Source organism: Scyliorhinus torazame, chromosome 2 (genome assembly GCF_047496885.1).
Source record: "Scyliorhinus torazame isolate Kashiwa2021f chromosome 2, sScyTor2.1, whole genome shotgun sequence".
In the NCBI taxonomy this organism is placed as follows: Eukaryota; Metazoa; Chordata; class Chondrichthyes; order Carcharhiniformes; family Scyliorhinidae; genus Scyliorhinus; species Scyliorhinus torazame.
In genome coordinates, this window is record NC_092708.1 from 220,341,013 (window position 1) to 220,361,069 (window position 20,057).

Sequence of the window (20,057 nt, forward strand, 5' to 3'; positions counted from 1 at the left end):
CCCAACAGCCGCAGTGGAGGTTGGATGTGGGGCTGCTGGCGGATGAGGGGGGGTGTGAGCGGGTGAGGGTTGCCATCTGGGGTTATATGATACGGGCTGAGGGAGGTGATGGAAGGCAGGGGTGCGATGCAGGCAGGGAAGCCCCCGAGTTTTATAAGAAGTTTGGTGCAGAGTTGAGGCCGCTACTTGTGAGGACGTACAATGAGGCGAGGGATAGGAGGAGCTCCCCCCACATTGTCACAGGCTTCCGTCTCCCTGATTTTGAAAACAAATATGGACCTGGAGCAGTGTGGGTCATACCGCCCAATATTGTTGCTTCATGTTGATGCAAAGGTTGTGGCAAACGCACTGGCATCACGAATAGAGGATTGTATGCCGGGGGTGACAGGGGAGGACCAGACGGGATTTTTAGAGGGGCAGCAGTTGTTGGGGAATGTTTGCAGGTTGCTCAATGTCATTATGATGCCTTCGGGGGGACACGAAGTAGAAGTGGTAGTGGCAATGGACACGGAGAAGGCCTTTGATCGGGTGGAGTGGGCGTATTTGTTGGAGGTGTTGGATCGGTTTGGGTTTGGCCAGGAGTTTGTGGGCTAGCTGAGGCTGTCGTATAGGGCACCATTGGTGAGTATTCGGACAAACAGAATGAATTTGAGGTACTTTGCACTGCATTAGGGAGGCAGGAGTGCCTACTCTCCCCCTTGCTCTTCGCATTGGCGATAGAGCCATTGGCAATGATGATTAAGGCGTCGAGGGGTTGGAAAGGGATTGAGCGGGGGAATGCTGAGCACAGAGCTTCACTATATGCGGACAATCTGTTGTTAGACATCTCGGCTCGGACCTGGTGGGCGGCATTGAGAGGATTATGGAGACCTTGAAGGAATTTGGATGGATTTCGGGGTACAAATTGAACATGGGGAAGAGCGAGGTGTTCCCGATCAATGCCAGTGGGCAAGAGAGGAGGTTAGGTCAGTTGCCGTTCTGGGTGGTGGAGTGAGCTCTCGGTACCTAGGAATCCAGGTAGTGCGGAGTTGGGCCCAGCTACACAAATTGAACTGGCACGGCTGGTGGAGGGAATGAAGGCGGATTTCAAGAGGCGGGATGTGTTGCCGTTGTCACTGGCGGGCTTGTGCAGGCGGTTAAAATGACGGTGCTGCCCAGGTTCTTGTTCGTTTTCCAGAACCTCCCCATCTTTGTTCCCAAGTCCTTTTTCGGGAAGACGAACGGGATAATTTGGGGGTTTGTGTGGACAGGGAAGACTCCGTGGGTGTTCCGGGTGAGGGGGCAAATGGGGGGGACGGGACGTGGAATGATGTTGCCGAGTTTGATTAATTAGTATTGGGTAGCAGTCTTTGTAATGGTGAGGAAATGGGCAGTGGAGCAGAGGTTGGTTTGGGGTTGGATGGAGGCGTCATGTATGGGGACGAGTCTGAAGGCACTGTTGTTGGCACCCCTTCTGTTCTCGCTGGCCAGGTACTCCGTGAGCCCAGTGGTGGTTTCAGCATTACGGGTGTGGAGCCAGTGTAGGCAACATTTTGGGCATGTCGTTGTGGGCGCTGATGTGTGATAACCATAGGTTTGTGCCGGCGGGGCTGGATGCGAGTTTCTGAGGGTGGCGGCAGGTGGAGATAGAGTATTTTAGGGACTTGTTCACAGGGTGCACGTTTGCAGGGCTGGAGGAGTTGGAGCAAATGTATGAGTAACCAAAAGGGAATGGTTGTAGGTACCTGCAGGTGAGAGATTTTGTGAGGAGAGAGATGCTGTCCTTCCCGGGGCTGCCATTTCTGATGTAATAGGACAAGCTATTGTCAGAGGATGATATTGGGGAGGCGAGGGTGTCGGATATCTATAATGAATTGATGGAGAGGGAGGGCGCTCCGCTGGCGGAGATTAAGCACCATTGGGAAGAGGAGTTGGAAGGGGACGTGCGGGCCTAGAAGTAGAAAGAGACCTTGCGGAGGTTGAACGTATCCTCATCGTGTGCGAGGTTAAGCCTCTCCCAGTTTAAGGTGGTGCACAGGGCCCACATGACGGCTGCGAGGGTGAGCCGGTTCTTTGCAGGGGTGGAGGATAGGTGTGCGGGGGGGGGGGGGGGGGGGGGGGGCGCGAATCACGTCCAAATGTTTTAGGCGTGTCCATAGCTGAGAGGGTTCTGGCAGGGGTTCTTTGATATTATGTCCGAGATTCTGGGGGTGGAGGTGGCCCCCTATCCGGAGGTGACAATATTAAGCGTGTCGAAAGATCCACCAGTCCAGGTGGGGATAGAGGCCAAAGCATTGGTCTTTACCTCCCTGATAGCTCAGAGACAGATTGTGTTGGCGGGACTCAGAGCCGCTGAAGGCAGGGTATGGGTCAGTGACCTGGCAGAATTCATGCAGCTGGAGAAGGTCAAGTTCACTTTGCAGGGATCGGAGGAGGGTTCACCTGGAAGTGACTCCACTTCATTGATTTCTTCAAAGTGGATGAGGGGTTGGGGGCGGGGGAGGGATAAAGAGGTAAAATTAAGAAGGCGGGGTACAGTGTGGAATTGGTATCAGGGTATTTATGGTATTTATGGTTTCTGTTCATGATGATGTTTTGGTCTTCTGATATTTTCATGTATAAATGTAAAAAGCCTTGAATAAAAATATTTTTTAAAAACATGAAAATTTAAAGCATGGAAAAGTGCTTCCTCATCATTAGCTCAGGCATAAGTAGTGGATAGAGTGTTGCAAATGGCATGGACAACTGTCCTGGACAGGACTAGATTCTAACCTCACTGATAATAGTGCCCAATTCTAAAGGTCATTTTTCATTGCACATGTTCATAGTTACCAGCCAGTGTGGAATTAAAAATCGGTATGAAAAATCTCCCCGATTCCAACCTTTGCTGTCCACCTAATATTGTCAGGGCAAGTATATAGAACCAATTCATAAAATAACTTAATGCCGGTGCATCTGAATTATCATCAATATCACAGATTTCTGAATTTTTATGGTGCAGAAGGAGGTCATTTGGTCCATCGTGTCTGCATTGGCTGTCCAAACCAGCATTATAATTTAGTGCTATTCTCCTGCCTTTTCCCCGTGCCCCTGCACATTGTTTCCATTGAAATATCTCAAATGAACCTGCCTCAACCACACTTCCAGGCAGTGCATCCAGACCTGAACCACTTGTGTGAAAAATGTTTTCTCAGCTCACATTTCCTACTTTTGCAAATCAATTAAAATCTCTGCCCTCTTGCTCTCGATCCTTTAATGAGCGGGAACAGATTCTCCCTGTCTAATCTCTCCAGGCCCCTCATGATTTTGAACACCTCTATCAAATCTCCTCCTAGCCTTCTTCTCTCTGAGAGGAACATTTCCAACCTCTCCAATCTATCCTAATCCCTGAAGTTTCTCATCCCTGGAACCATTCTTGTGAACCTCTTCTGTGCTCTCTCCAATGCATTCACATCTTTCCAATGGTGGGGCATCCAGAGCTGTGCACAACACACCAACTGAGGTCTAACTAGTGCCTTGTGTAAATTCAGCATAACCTCCTTGCCCTTCTACTCCATACCACTATTAATAAAGCCCAGAATACTATATGCATTATTAATTGCTCCCTCTACCTGTGCTACCATCTTCAATGATTGATGTACATCCACACCCAGATTCCTCTGCTCCTGAACCTCTTTAAGAATGTTATCCCTTATCTTATATTGCCCCTCCATGCCTTCCTACCAAAAGTGCATTACCTTACACTTCTCTTTTTTTTTTAACGTTTAGAGTGCCCAATTCATTTTTTCCAATTAAGGGGCAATTTAGTCCCAATCCACCTACCCTGCACATCTTTGGCTTGTGGGGGCGAAACCCACGCAAACACGGGGAGAATGCGAAAACTCCACACGGACAGTGACCCAGAGTCGGGATCGAACCTGGGACCTCGGCACTATGAGGCAGCAATGTTAACCACTGCGCCACCGTGCTGCCTTGCCTTACACTTCTCTATATTGAACTTCATCAGCCACCTATCTGCTCTTGCCACCAACTTGTCTATGTCCCTCTGAAGTTCCTCTTCACAGTTTACAATACTTCAAAGTTTTGTGACATCTACAAACTTTGAAATTGTCCACTGCACGGCAAGATCGAGCGCATTAATATATATATATATATTAGCAAAAGCAAGGGTCCCAATACTGACCCCTGGGTAACACCACTACAAACCTTCCTTCAACCAAAAAATATCCTTGACCATAACGCTCTGCTTTCTATTATTCAGCCAATTTTGTCTCCACGTTGCCACTGTTCCTTTTATTCCATGCGTTCTAACTTTTCTCACAAGTCTGTTGTATGGAACTGCATAGAATGCCTTCTGAAAGTCCATGTACACCACATCAACAACATTACCCTCAAGGACTCCTTCTGTTACCTCCTCAAAAGATTCCGGCAAGTTAGTTAAACATGATTTCGTCTTTAGAAATCCATGCTGGCTGTTCCTAAGCAACCCCATTTTCCCATGTGCCTACTAATTCTATCCTGAATAATTGTCTCGAGAAGCTTGCTCACCACTGATGTTAAACTTCTAGCCTGTAATTGTTGGGGCTATCCTTACAGCCTTTATTGAACAAGGGCGTAACATTTGCAATTCTCCAGCCCTCTGGCACCTTTCCTACTGGAAGATTATGACCAGAGCCCCTGGAATGATAAAAAGAGAATGTCACCTGTGCGTTACAAATTCTTTAAAATGGACTTCCGGTTGCGGCTATGCGGAGCTAAGTCGCACATTCGGCGGGCTCCTGCAAAAACTGACTTCTGGGCTCTTTTCAGGGCCCCCAACGGCACTTTTTCGACGTTTCCCGGTGTGGGAAGGAGTCTACAACAGTTCCCCATCAGTATATGGCTTCAACTAGGAGCGGGACGACTAAAAAGGTGGTGGTGGACCCGAAGAAGGTGCGAGGGAAAAAGGACAAAATGGCAGCGGGCGGAGACCAGGCGGCGTGGATGTAGTGGGCGGAGGAGCAGCAGGAGGGTATCCAGCGCTGCTTCAGAGAGATTAAAGCGGACCTGCTAGAGCCGATGAAGGCGTCTATTGATAAGCTGCTGGAGACACAGACAGCCCAGGGAGTGGCGATCCGCGAGGCTCGACAAAAGATCTCTGACAATGAGGACGGCAGGGGGGGGGCGAGGAAACCTGGAATGTAAGGGGACTGAATGGGCCGGTTAAGCGGGCCCGCGTGTTCGCGCACCTGAAGGGGCTCAAGGCGGATGTGGTTATGCTTCAGGAGACACACCTGAAGGTGGCAGATCAGGTAAGATTGAGGAAAGGGTGGGTAGATCAGGTGTTTCACTCGGGGCTGGATGCCAAAAATCGAGGGGTGGCGATCTTGGTGGGAAAGAAGGTGTCGTTTGAGGCGTCGAGCATTGTGGCAGATAATGGCGGTAGGTACATAATGGTAAGTGGTAAGTTGCAGGGAGACAGGGTGGTACTGGTCAATGTGTATGCCCCGAGCTGGGACGATGCGGGTTTTATGCGGCGTATGTTGGGTCGGATCCCAGACTTGGAAGTGGGGGGCCTGATAATGGGGGGAGACTTTAACACGGTGTTGGATCCGGCACTGGATCGCTCCAGGTCTAGGACGGATAGGAAGCCGGCGGCGGCTAGAGTGCTGAGGGGGTTTATGGACCAGATGTGAGGGGTGGACCCTTGGAGATTTGCAAGGCCGGGGGCTAGGGAATTTTCATTCTTCTCACATGTCCCACGGGAGGAGGGAGGAATGGGCCGCTTCCTAGACCAATTGAGGTTTCCAAAGGTGGAAGAGGGACTGGCGGCGGGATTGGGGGCCCCGATTGGGTTGGAGGAGCTGAACAAAGGGATAGGAAACATGCAGGCGGGGAAGACACCGGGGCCGGACGGTTTCCCGGTTGAATTTTATCCAAAATATATGGACCTGTTGGGCCTGTTGTTAGTTAGGACCTTCCATGAGGTAAGGGGGGGGGGGGTTTTGCCCCCGATGATGTCCCGGGCACTGATCTCCTTGATCCTGAAGCGAGACAAGGATCCCCTGCAGTGTGGGTCTTACAGACCGATCTCCTTGCTAAATGTAGATGCCAAGGTGCTGGCGAAGGTCTTAGCCACGAGGATTGAGGATTGTGTGCCGCAGATCATCCATGAAGACCAGACGGGGTTTGTGAAGGGGAGGCAGTTGAACGCGAATGTGCGGAGGCTTTTGAACGTTATCATGATGCCGGCGAGGGAGGGGGAGGCGGAGATAGTGGTGGCGATGGACGCTGAGAAAACCTTCGATAGGGTAGAGCGGGGGTACCTGTTGGAGGTGCTGAAGAGGTTCGGGTTTGGGGAGGGGTTTGTCAGGTGGGTTAGGCTGCTGTATGAGGTCCCGATGGTGAGTGTGGCCACAAACAGGAGGAGGTCCGAGTACTTTCGGGTTGCACCGAGGGATGAGACAGGGGTGTCCCTTATCCCCCTTGCTCTTCGCACTGGCAATTGAACCCCTGGCTATAGCACTGAGGGAGTCAAGGAACTGTAGGGGGTTGGTGCGCGGTGGGGAGGAGCATAGGGTGTCACTTTATGGGGACGACCTGCTGCTGTACGTGGCGGACCTGGTGGGAGGAATGCCGGAGGTAATGAGGATTCTTAGGGAATTCGGGGACTTTTCGGGGTACTAGCTCAACATGGCGAAGAGCGAGCTGTTCGTAGTTCATCCAGGGGACCAGGAGATGGGGATTGGCGAGCACCCACTAAAAAAGGCGGAGAGGAGCTTTAGGTATTTGGGAGTCCAGGTGGCGAGGAGCTGGGGGGCCCTGCATAGGCTTAATTTTACAAGGCTGGTGGAGCAGATGGAGGAGGAGTTCAAGAGGTGGGACGCGTTGCCGCTGTCCCTGGCGGGTAGGGTGCAGTCAATCACAATGACAGTGCTCCCAAGGTTTTTGTTCCTGTTCCAGTGCCTCCCCGTGTTTATCCCGAAGGTTTTTTTAGGCGGGTTAACAGGAGTATGATGGGGTTTGTGTGGGCGCGAGAGACTCCGAGGGTGAGAAAGGTGTTTCTGGAGTGGAGTAGAGATAGGGGGGGGACTGGCGCTGCCCAACCTCTGTGGATACTACTGGGCCGCCAATGCGACAATGGTGCGCAAGTGGGTGATGGAGGGGGAGGGGGCTGCATGGAAGAGCTGGAGACGGCGTCTTGTGTGGGTACGAGTCTGGGGGCGCTGGCAACGGCGCTGCTGCCGCTGCCTCCAAGGAGGTATACCACGAGCCCGGTGGTGGTGGCTGCCCTCAAAGTTTGGGGGCAGTGGAGGCGGCACAGGGGGGAAGCGGGGGCCTCGGTGGGGACCCCATTACGGGGGAACCACCGGTTCGCCCTGGGAAGAACAGGTGGAGGGTTTGCGGGGTGGCACAGGGCAGGGATACGAAAGTTGGGGGACCTGTTTGTGGACGGGAAGTTCGCGAGCCTGGGTGAGCTATAGGAGAAGTATGGGCTCCCCCCCGGGGAAAACCTTCAGGTACTTACAGGTAAGGGCGTTTGCCAGATGGCAGGTGGTGGAATTCCCGCGGCTACGGACACACTCAGTACAGGACAGGGTGCTCTTGGGGGGGTGGGTGGGAGTGGGGAAGATCTTGGAAACTTACCAGGTGATGCAGGAGGAGGAGGAGGCCTCGGTGATGGAGGTAAAAGGTAAGTGGGAGGAGGAGTTGGAAGAGGAAATTGAGGAAGGGACGTGGGCTGATGCTCTGGGGAGGGTGAACTCTTCCTCATCGTGCGCGAGGCTCAGCCTCATACAGTTTAAGGTGCTGCACAGGGCACACATGACCGGGACAAGGATGAGACATTTTTTGGGGGGTGAGGACAGGTATGTTAGGTGCTCAGGGAGCCCAGCAAATCACACCCATATGTTCTGGGCATGCCCAGCGCTGGAGGAATTTTGGAAGGGTGTAGTGAGGACGGTGTCGAGGGTGGTCGGATCCAGGGTCAAACCGGGCTGGGGGCTCGCAATATTTGGGGTGGCAGAGGAGCCGGGAGTGCAGGAGGCGAAAGAGGCCGGTATTCTGGCCTTTGCGTCCCTGGTAGCCCAAGGATGCGAGACCCCCAAGCATGGACTCCTGGATTAACGATATGGCGGGGTTTATTAAGTTGGAGAGGGTGAAATTCGCCTTGAGAGGGTCGGTACAAGGGTTCTTTAGGCGGTGGCAACCATTCTTAGACTTCCTGGCAGAACGGTAGACACTAGTCAATGGCAGCAGCAACTCGGGGGGGATCACTTTGTATGTATATATTTTTTTGTTGTTTTTGTTATTTACACTGGAGGGTCTGAGGGGGGGGTATATACCTGTTGTATTAAGTCGGGGTGTAAATGTTAATTTATTATTTATGTACAGTGGGGGGAGGGGGGTATGGAGGGTTGTTTTTCTGGACTGTGTTTTGTCCTTAACCCTGTTGGGTTTCTTTTTTATTTTGTTACTGATATTTTATGAAAACCTTTAATAAAAATTATTTTAAAAAAATAAAAAATCATTAAAATAAATGGACTCAGGTCTTTGGGATGAGAATGGGGAACCTATTGAATCTTTATGCCTCGTTTTATACCCGTTTGTACACAGATTTCAACCCACAAAATTGAGCATCTGCTTTTGGAAGTGAAATTTTCACTTGGATCATTTTACAATTAAATAGTTCACATGAATTGGGGCGGCATAGTGGCACAGTGGTTAGCACTGCTATCTCACAGTGCCTGGGACTCGGGTTCAATTTTAACCTCGGGTGACTGACTGTGTGGAGTTTGCACGTTCTCCCCGTGTCTGTGTGGGTTTCCTCCAGTTGCTCCTGTTTCCTCCCACAGTCCAAAGATGAGCAGATTAGGTGGATTGGCCATGCTACGTGTCCAGGGATGTGCAGGTTAGGTGGGGTTATGGAGTTACAGGGATAGGTTAGGAGAGTGGGCCTAGGTGGGGTACACTTTCAGAGGGTTGGTGCAGACTCGATGTACCAAATGGCCTCTTCTGTACTGTAGAAATTCTATGTTCTATTCTAATTCGAAGTCAATGAATTCCATCCTATTCAACTTTCAACACATAAAACAGAAACATTCACACGTGCAAATTAATCAAGAAATGCTGAGTTACTGCGAAAAGAAACCAGAAAAACTATCCAGAGTTGAATTATGCTGAAAAAGGAAAAGTTATTGATATAATCTGATCAACGGACTCTCACTCTTGCTCCAGTTTGTACATCAGCACCTTTTTCAGGTGCAAATTAGCCCACATCAAGTATCCACATTCCAACTATTTTGATTAACATAAATAACCAATTAAACAAAGTCAAATTAACGAGGAATAAATTAAAGGGACAGTCCCTTGAAGGAAAACTGCCTTAAACAAAAAGCAAATCACAAATGAATCTTAAAAACAGGGTTTTTCAAACTCAGGGTTGCGATCCATGGGTGGCTCATGGGCAGGTGTTGGGTGGGTTGTGGAGTGATCGGTTGCGGCATTCCCGATCACAGGAGAAGCGCCCAATGGCCGCGACCGTCTTTTAAAAACGACGGCTGGCTTTTCGGTTGAGAATGTCGGCTGTAACTGCCAGCAACTGTGGTATTTTGCCTTGCTCCATTTGATTGGCACCCAGATTATCCAATGGGTGATTAGCTTTCCTAATGTCACATCTGGCGCCCCATTGTCCCGCTGACCAATAGGATGAGGCGGGGACGGTACTTTCGGCAGTGGGACTGTTGGAGCTCGGGCCTGTGAAGGACACGGAGAGGGGCCGAGTGAAGTTTGTGTGAGGGATGTGAATGGCTGGTTACAGTGCTGGCAGTCAGCACCAGTTCACTGGCTTCCACAAGTACTTTAATGCCTACACTATCACAGGGAGGAGGAATTATGTGACAGCTACATGAACAGAATTGTAGCAATCTGTTTGTTCTTCAAACTGAGATCCAAGAAGAGGGCATCAGCAGCAATCACAGAAAATAAATGATGTGTGGTTTTCCTCTGGGGCAGGGCAAGTGGAATTTAAGAACCATCGTGTGAAATCTGAGTGATGCTCTGGGGAGGGTGAACTCTTCCTCATCGTGCGCGAGGCTCAGCCTCATACAGTTTAAGGTGCTGCACAGGGCACACATGACCGGGACAAGCATGAGTCGGTTTTTTGGGGGTGAGGACAGGTGTGTTAGGTGCTCAGGGAGCCCAGCAAATCACACCCATATGTTCTGGGCTTGCCCAGCGCTGGAGGAATTTTGGAAGGGTGTAGTGAGGACGGTGTCGAGGGTGGTCGGATCCAGGGTCAAACCGGGTTTTCCTCTGGGGCAGGGCAAGTGGAATTTAAGAACCAGCGTGTGAAATCTGAGTGAATGTTTGAAACCTCTGCAATCGTGTCACTATAATGGTGTATTATCACTCATCAGTCTTCACAAATAAAACTCATGGGACTCCATGTACTGTTTAAAAACGTATTTGGACCCACGGCGAAGAATCACTGAAACGACTACACAATGACATTAATAAGTTCCATCCAACCATCAGACTCACCATGGACTACTCTCCAAAATCAGTTGCATTCTTGGACACACTCGTCTCCATCAAGGACGGTCACCTCAGCACTTCGCTTTACCGCAAACCCACGGATAACCTCATGATGCTCCACTTCTCCAGCTTCCACCCTAAACACATTAAAGAAGCCATCCCCTATGGACAAGCGCTCCGTATACACAGGATCTGCTCAGACGAGGAGGAGCGTAACAGACATCTACAGACGTTGAAAGATGCCCTCGTATGAATGGGATATGGCACTCGACTCATCGATCGACAGTTCCAACGCGCCACAGCGAAAAACCGGACCGACCTCCTCAGAAGACAAACATGGGACACAACCGACAGAATACCCTTCGTCGTCCAGTACTTCCCCGGAGCGGAGAAACTACGTCATCTTCTTCACAGCCTTCAACACGTCATTGATGACGATGAACATCTTGCCAAGGTCATCCCCACACCCCCACTACTTGCCTTCAAACAACCGCGCAACCTCAAACGAACCATTGTTTGCAGCAAACTACCCAGTCTTCAGAACAGTGACCACGACACCACACAACCCTGTCATGGTAATCTCTGCAAGACGTGCCAGATCATCGACATGGATACCACTATTACACGTGAGAACACCACCCACCAGGTACGCGGTACATACTCGTGCGACTCGGCTAACGTTGTCTACCTCATACACTGCAGGAAAGGATGTCCCGAAGCGTGGTACATTGGCGAGACCATGCAGACGCTGCAACAACGAATGAACGGACATCGCGCAACACTCACCAGGCAGGAATGTTCCCTTCCAGTCGGGGAACACTTCAGCAGTCAAGGGCATTCAGCCTCTGATCTCCGGGTAAGCGTTCTCCAAGGCGGCCTTCAGGACCCGCGACAATGCAGAATCGCCGAGCAGAAACTTAGAGCCAAGTTCCGCACACATGAGTGCGGCCTCAACCGGGACCTGGGATTCATGTCACATTACATTCATCCCCCACCACCTGGCCTGCGAAATCCTACCAACTGTCCTGGTTTGAGACAATTCACACCTCTTTAACCTGGGGTTACCCCATCTCTGGATCTGTAAAGATTTAATCATCTGCTAATGCTCGCATTCCTAGCATTGTTTGGCATCTTTGAATTTGTCTATATATGTGTTTCTGGAACAGACCTCTTCATTCACCTGAGGAAGGAGCAGCGCTCCGAAAGCTAGTGACATCGAAACAAACCTGTTGGACTTTAACCTGGTGTTGTAAGACGGTCATTGTCTGTGCGGAGTCTGCACGTCCTCCCCGTGTCTGCGTGGGTTTCCTCCGGGTGCTCCGGTTTCCTCCCACAGTCCAAAGATGTGCGGGTTAGGTGAACTGGCCAATGATAAATTGCCCTTAATGTCCAAATTGCCCTTGGTGTTGGGTGGAGGTGTTGAGTTTGGGTATGGTGCTCTTTCCAAGAGCCGGTGCAGACTCAAAGGGCCGAATGGCCTCCTTCTGCACTGTAAATTCAATGATAATCTATGATTAATCTAGGACAAAGGTTCGGCACAACATCGTGGGCCGAAGGGCCTGTTCTGTGCTGTATTTTCTATGTTCTATGTTCTATGTTTAAAAACAAGAGAGAATGCTGTCTGAATGCATGTCCCCTCAGGGGGATCTGTCAGTGTGCAGGCCTGGTGCCCATCGGGGCAGACTGTCACTTTCTGACTTCAGCACGTTGTACCAGTACCTGTCTCCTCCTGACTTCAGCTTGCTGTCCCAGGACCAAATTTCTTTTTAAAAATGGCAGAATCCTTCCACCAGAAGCGGCGGCAGAGAGCAGGTCACGCACCTGGCACGTACACTGACATCTCGTGATCCGCGCTTTGGCCGTAAAATCACGGTTGAGAGATTCTTCCATTTTGTAGGTGCCAGCAAGCAAGCAACAGGACTGTGTGAAGCAGTGAAGATGGATCGGTTTGTAATAAAGGGGCTGGTTTAGCACTGGACTAAAGAGCTGGCTTTGAAAGCAGACCAAGGCAGGCCAGCAGCACAGTTCAATTCCCGTACCAGCCTCCCCGAACAGGCGCCGGAATGTGGCGACTAGGGGCTTTTCACTGTAACTTCATTTGAAGCCTACTTGTGACAATAAGCGATTTTCATTTCATTTCATTTCATTAAGGAAGAGAGGTCCAGAGGCACAAACAGGCCAAGATCTCACAACTGAATCTGCTGGAGTGAACTTCTCAGGATGTCCATGGCAGGACAGGGAAGTTCCGGTGTGAGCTCCAGGGGGTCTGGTGAACAATCCATTAAGAAGAAGCTGAAATCAGGATCAAAGCAGTATAAAGATGATTTCTTGAGGTATGGCTTCATTAACTGTGCCAGTGCAAATCAGGATGCAAAGCCCATGTGTGTTATATGCAGGGAAGTACTGGAAAATGAAAGATTAAAACCCTCAAAAACTTCAAAGGTATTTAAAGGCTAAGCATGGCGAGTTTGAGGACAAACCCCTTGATTTTTTTCAAAGGATGCAGCGAGAACTTAAATCATCAGCTGAAGTCCTTAGCAAAAATGTAGCATTGAATGACGAAGGAAATGAGATTGTGAGGCTCCTCTGTCACATTAAAGGTAAGTGAAAATGGTGGGTCGTGAAGTTCGGGCGGCGTGGGTCGCGAAGGTCGGCTGGCGTGGGTTGCGAAGGATGGCCAGTGTGGGTTGCGAAGTTTGGCCGGCGTGAGTCGCGAAGGACGGCCAGCGTCAGTCCCGAAGAATGGCCAGTTGGTAAAAATGAGTCCTGGGCAAAAAAGTTTGAGAAACACTGATTTAAAACATTAAACCAAAATGTGATCGCAGGTGGGGCTAACTATTACTATTAAAGCGCTGTTTGATTAGGAGAAATACGGTGCTGACATTTGCACACTGGGACGGTGCTGCTGTGCTGTCAGCAGCTGATACGATTTCATCACTTTGCAAGAGAACCCCCAGATCGAACTGGAGGGAAATAACCCAAGGAGACACGCGGTCGCTGCCTGCAAACCATTAACGTCACTGACATTGCCAGGTCATCAAACACTATAGTACAAAAGAACAGTGGCATTCAGATCTCAGCCATTGGGAGTCAGTCTGGCCGCTTCCTCAAACCTGCCAAAGAGGGAGAGAAACAAGAGATCTCGGGAGAAATCAAAGTGAAATTTCAAAGAAGTTGAACCAGTTTATATTCCACATTTGAGAATGACCAAGATACTGAGAGCGTGCAGTGTGTTCAAATCCCTCAAACATGGCATTACAACTTGCAATCGTATACAGCGGCCGGTGTGGAGTTTGGGCAAATCGGGAGTCAGGATATTCAGCAGCAAGGTAAATGCATTTCTTTTGTTTTCACAGCTATTACACTTCTCTGATCCGGAGTAATTCCTGCCTGGTCATGTTTGGAGCAAATAACGCGTGGTTAAAAAAGAAAAACTTTTTCGATGTCAGATTCATAGAAACCAGTCGAGATTTAAATCTGCAAAAACAACATTTGCAAAAGTCTTTTGGGTTCTATTGGGGAAAAAACGTGTTGATTTTAAATGAGGAAGCCGGGATTTGAAAATGATTTGTTTTGTGGATACCTGTTTCCATTCTGGGAGTTACCAGGAGGGAGGTAAGATTGTAGGAGACATGGCTTTAGTAACTTGTTGCGTTGCAAATTACCCGGTTACATCATCCCTCTCCCGCGGCAATGCTGAAATGAACAGTTCTGCCAATAATTAAATGATGAATGTAAAGATATGGGGTGCACACAGTGTAAAGCCAAAGATGTATTTCCGCATTGTTTTGAGGGGGACCCAATGCCCTGTTTATTTTGAGTAAAGTCCTGCCGCTGCTTTGTGCTGAGTGAGGCTCTTAGACCCGCGTGTGCCCGCGGGGCCCGGCGCTCGCTCGCGCACGGGGGGGGGGGGGGGGGGAAGGGCGCTTGTGCGCGCGCTCGGATGGGTGGGATGAACCTGCGCGCGACTGAACGACCGCCTCTGCGCGTGCACGGAACTGGAAGACTGGCTCCGCGCGTGCACGTGGACTAGTTGGGCTTCATTTCCCTAGCTCCTTGCTCTGAGAGTCTATTCCTGCTGGACCCACCAGGATGGTTTCACAACTCCTCTTAGCTTATTTCTTCCTAACCATTACCTGGGCCCCAGCAGATCATGCCATGTTCCAAGGCTACCCGCCCCCCCCCCCCCCCCTTACTTTTACCCCCCCCCAGTCAGGGTAAGAAATGTATGAGGAAGACACTGCACTGTGCAGTCACAGGAAATGCAAGTAAATCCCTTGTGGGTTGTGTTGTCAAGGACACCATTTGGTCTTCAGTACAGCTTAATGGCCACCTCAGCCCCAGGGTATGACCTAATTGGACTGAGTAGAAGATTCTTGTGCTGCATGTTTGCTAAGTTTGGACTTGCCAGGGGAGTGTGGAAATCCAAAAGGAACAAACTGCTATAAATCTGAAACCAACCAAGTCAGACAGCATCTCTGGAGAGGACAGACTGGACAATCTTTTCACTGTGAAGCCTTCATCAAAATAGGTGAGGGTTCTACCTGAAAAATGACCTTGTTTAAAAGTAAATTACTGCGGATGCTGGAATCTGAAGCCAAAGAGAAAATGCTGGAAAATCTCAGCAGGTCTGGCAACATCTGTAGGGAGAGAAAAGAGCTAAAGTTTCGAGTCCAGATGACTCAAAGGGGTCATTTTCTCTTTGAAGTGACCTTGTCTGTTCTCTCAATTGAGAGTGACTCACCTGCTGAGTATTTCCAAGATGGTTTTACACATCGGTGAGATTATTGGACACCAGCCCTCATTCTCCCAAGACTTTCTTCACATTCAAAGTTTGTTGTCAGTACAGGAACACTATAGGGTCATACTTAAGTTCTGCAGTGGGGACTGAGGATTTGCCAACTGGCCTCTTCTTTGACCTTGGATATTGGTAGGACTCCAGGGGACAGCAGTATGAGTACATACAGTGTATTACTCAAATTGACCTATGTTGGAAAGATGTCAATGCCTTTTTAATGGATGACAGTAGATAAACACTCCATGTCTGGTCTCAGGCATGTTTTAACAATGAGGTGCAATGGACAGGGGTTAAATCATTTCTAATATTCTACTACAACTCATAGGAGGCACTCAGAATGATAGTAGAATTGTCTTACCCAGCTTGAGAAAGGTATTTTTTATAAGGTGAATTGAATGGTGACGAAAAGTGACAAAAGTGAACGTCAACTGTCTTCACTTCCATGTGGATCACTGGTGCACAATATTAATTGTTTCAGGGATGGGGCAAACTGAAGAGAAATTCACATTCCGTAACATTTTCACAACTCGACCATGTCCTAAAGGACGTTACAGCTTTTTGGAAGTGTTGTAGTGTAGGAAAAGCAGCAGGTAATTTGCATACAGCAAGCTTCCATAGACAACAATGCGACCTTCTATTTCATAAGAGTTTTAGACATTTGATTGTTCTGGTAGATTAGCATGTTGACTTTTCATCCTTTCAACTGAGCTGATAACCGTTCTCTTTCCTGGGAATGAGGGCTTTGATTCAATGTTGATAAACACAAGACTGGGAAAGAGGAATAAGCAGTGGGAACATAAGGTCACAATATAGGCGATGAATCCTGTTAGTAGACAATTGAACACAAATGTGGGACAGCAGCAAAGACAGCAAACAACATTTTGGTGTATAGATAGCTAGAGAATGGACCATAGGTTCCAAAAGGGTGATGTTGAGCTCACAAGGGGCACTAATTCAGACGTTCTGGGGAGTTTGTGCAATAATTGATTGAGAGAGAAGAAACACTGTGAATTCATCAGCTGGACATAAGAAGAGAACAGGAAAGTGAGTGCTTAAACTGTAAGGGGAGAAAAGCGCTGAGACTTTAGCAAATCTGCCAAGATTTGAAACCATGTCTGTAGATTCAACAACATTTTGACAAACAGTGAACAGAGTGTGTTGCAAACTTGAGCTGAAAATGGCGGTGAAGAGAGAGTTTAGATTTAGCTGCTTCCTCTAATGGCTAGGAATTGTGTAGGATAGACTGCCTGGGGGAGAGTAAATTAAGATCAAGTGGGGTGCCATAAGGTTTTTTTTGATGAATGACAGATACAACTTGTTTTGAAATATAAAAACACAGAAAATAGAAGCAGTTGGAGGCCATTCTGCCCTTCGAGCCGGTTCCACCATTCATTATGATCATGGCTGATCATCAAATTCAATACCCTGATCCCTCCTTCTCCTCATATCCCTTGATCCTTTTAGCCCCAAGAGCGATATCTAACTCCTTCATTAAATCACACAATGTTTTGGCCTCAACTACTTTCTTTGGTAGTGAATTCCACAGATTCACCATCTCTGGGTGAAGAAATTTCTCCTCACCTCAGTCCTAAAAGGTTTACCCCTTATCCTCAAACTATGATCCCTATTTCTGGACTCCCCCACCATCGGGAACATTCTTTCTGAATCTACTCTGTCTAATCATGTTAGAATTTTATAAGTTTTTATGAGATCCCCTCTCACATTTCTAAACTCCAATGAATATAATCCTAACCAATTTAGTCTCTCCTCATATGACAGTCCCTCTGTCCCAGGAATCAGCCTGATAAACCTTCGCTGTACCCTCTCCATAGTAAGAACTTTCCTCAGATAAGGACACCAAAATTGAACACAATACTCCAGATGTGGCCTCACCAATGCCCTATACAATTGCAGTAAAGCACCCCAATTCCTATACTCAGATCCTCTCGCTATGAAGGCCAACATTCCATTTGCCTTCTTTATTGCCAGCTGTATCTGCATGCTTATTTTCAGTGACTGATGCACAAGGACACCAAGGTCTCTATTACACCCATTCAAATAATAGTCTGCCTTCCTATTTTTGCTATCAATGTGGATAACCTCACATTCATCCACATTATACTGCATCCGCCATGCATATGCCCACTCACTCAGCCTGTCCAAATCCCGCTGAAGCATCTCTGCATCCTCCTCACAGTTCACCCACCCAGCTTTGTATCATTTGCAAATTTGGAGATGATACATTTAGTTCTCTCGTCCAAATCATTAATATATAATGTGAACAGTTGGGGTCCTAGCACAGATCCTTGCAGTGTTCCACTAGTAACTGCATGCCAATCGGAAAAAACAACACATTTATTCCAACTCTTTGCTTCCTGTCTGCTAACCTGCTTTCTATCCATCTGCGCTTTAACTTAACATAGTAATCTGCAATGTGAGATCTTGTAGAAAGCCTTCTGAAGTTCTAAATAAACCACATCCATTGGCAATCCCTGGCCAACTCTACTCGTTAAATCTTCAAAGAATTCCAGTAGATTTGTCAAAATGATTTCCCTTTTGTAAACCCTTTGTCTTTATACCAGATTGTATACCAGATAAACCCTTTATACCAGATTGTACCACTGTTTTCCAAATGTTCTGCTATGAAATCCTTGATAATGGACTCCAGCAACTTCCCTCCTACCAACGTTGGCTCACTGGTCGAGAGTGCCCTGTTTTCTCTCTACCTCCATTTTTAAATAGCGGGGTTACATTCACTACCCTCCAATCTGTAGGAACCATTCCAGAATCCAAAGAATTTTGGAAAATGGCCACCAATGGATTTACTATTTCTAGGGCCACTTCCTTAAGTACTCCGGGATGAAGAGTATCAGGCCCTGGAGATTTATCCACCTTCAATCGCATGGATTTCCCTAAAACTATTTCTCTATTAATACGAATTTCCTTCAGTTTCTCAGAACTTCTGATACATTATTCATGTCTTCCTTTGTGGAGATAGAAGAAAAAGTACGAATTTAGTTCCAAGCCATTTCTTTGTTCCCTGTTATGAATTCCCTTGTTTCTGACTGTAAGGGGCCTACATTCGTTTTAGTCAATCTTTTTCTATTTACATATCTGTCGAAACTTTTACAATCAGTTTTTATGTTCCCTGCTAGCTTGCTTTCAAATTGTATTTTCCCCACCTTAATCAATCCTTTGGTTTGCCTCTGCTGAGATTTAAACTGTTCCCAATCCTCAGGTCTATTGCTTTTTCTTGCTAATTTGTATGCCTCTTCTTTGAATCGAATACTATCTCGCTACAGTTCGCTTTCTACTCTTGCGCTAAATAGGAATAAACAAATTCTCCTACCCGCCTCGCCACATTTCTGCCCCGACCGGCCGGCGGGAGTCTCCGTAATACCGGCCGGTCAACGGGGTTTCCCATTGTGGGGCAGCCCCACGCCGTTGGGAAACCCCTGGGCGCCGGCAAAACGGAGACTCCCGCCGGCGGAGAATGACGCCCCTGGTCTCAGAATCAACTACCTCGCTATCCACCTTGATAAAGAATTCTACCATATTATGGTCACTTCTCCCCAAGGGTTCTCTCAGAACTAGACTGCCAACTAATCTTTTCTCATTGCACAATACCTAGTCCAAGGCGGCCTGTTCCCTTGTTTCCTCAATGTTTTGGTCCAGAAAACCAGCCTGTATACACTCCAGAAATTCATCCTCTATTGTACTGTGACTAATTTGACTCACCCAATCTATATGAAGTCACCCATAACTGACCATGCTAAATTGCCCCTCAGTGTCCAAAAAAAGATTAGGTGGGGTTACTGTGTTGCGGGGATAGGGTGGAGGGTGTGGGCCTAGGAAGGGTGCTCTTTCAGAGGGTTGGTGCAGACTCGATGGGCCGAATGGTCTCCTTCTGCACTGTAATGTATCGATTCTATAATCACAGATGTCCCTTGATCACATGCATCTCTGATTTCCTGTCTAATGCTATTCCTAACATTACCACTACAGTTTGGTGGTCTGTATACCACCCCTATGAATATCTTTTGCCCCTTCGTGTTTCTTAGCTCAACCCATACAGATTCCACATCGTCTGTGCTAATATCTTTCCTCAACATTGTATCAGTATCTTCTTTAATCAACAATGCAACACAACTCCACCTTTTCCTTTCTCTCTGTCCTTCCTAAAAACTGGATAGCCCTCAATGTTTAGTTCCCATCCTTGGTCACCTTGGAGTTATGTCATCGTAATCCCAACTATGCCACACCCCTTGATATCTATCTGTGCAACTAATTCATGCATTTTATTTTGAATGCTCCCAGCGTTCAGGTACAAAGCCTTAAGGCTAGTCCTTTTAATGTTACTTGCCCCGTCCCCACTATTTTTAACTAATAATAATCTTTATTATTGTCACAAGTAGGCTTACATTAATACTGCAATAAAGTTACTGTGAAAAGGGGGAAGCAGGTATCGTATATTTTACACTTTCTACATCCAGTCTCAGGAAAAATGGAGGAGTGAAGAGGTAGGAGTACTCATGTTGTTTGAAAGTTTGGGCAGTCCTATTTCATCAGTATTTTAAAAAAATTCCAATTAAGGGGCAATTTAGCGTCGCCAATCCACCTACCCTGCACACCTTTGGGTTGTGGGGGTGAGACCCACGAAGACAAGAGGAGAATGTGCAAACTCTACACGGACAGTGACTTGGGGCCAGGATCGAACCCAGGTCCTCGGTGCCATGAGGCAGCAGTGCTAACCACTGTGCCCGTG

At 48.1% G+C, this 20,057-nt stretch overlaps 1 protein-coding gene across 1 annotated transcript in view; it reads left to right on the forward strand.

Annotated features, from left to right (window-relative positions):
- Positions 1 to 13,423: 13,423 nt before the first annotated feature.
- Positions 13,424 to 20,057, forward strand: part of cps1 (carbamoyl-phosphate synthase 1, mitochondrial) — a 204,232-nt gene continuing 197,598 nt past the window's right edge. Inside the window, exon 1 of the mRNA XM_072484190.1 lies at positions 13,424 to 13,823. Coding sequence (XP_072340291.1) covers positions 13,698 to 13,823 — 126 coding nt within the window. The 5' untranslated portion in view covers positions 13,424 to 13,697. The remainder of the gene's footprint in view (positions 13,824 to 20,057) is intronic.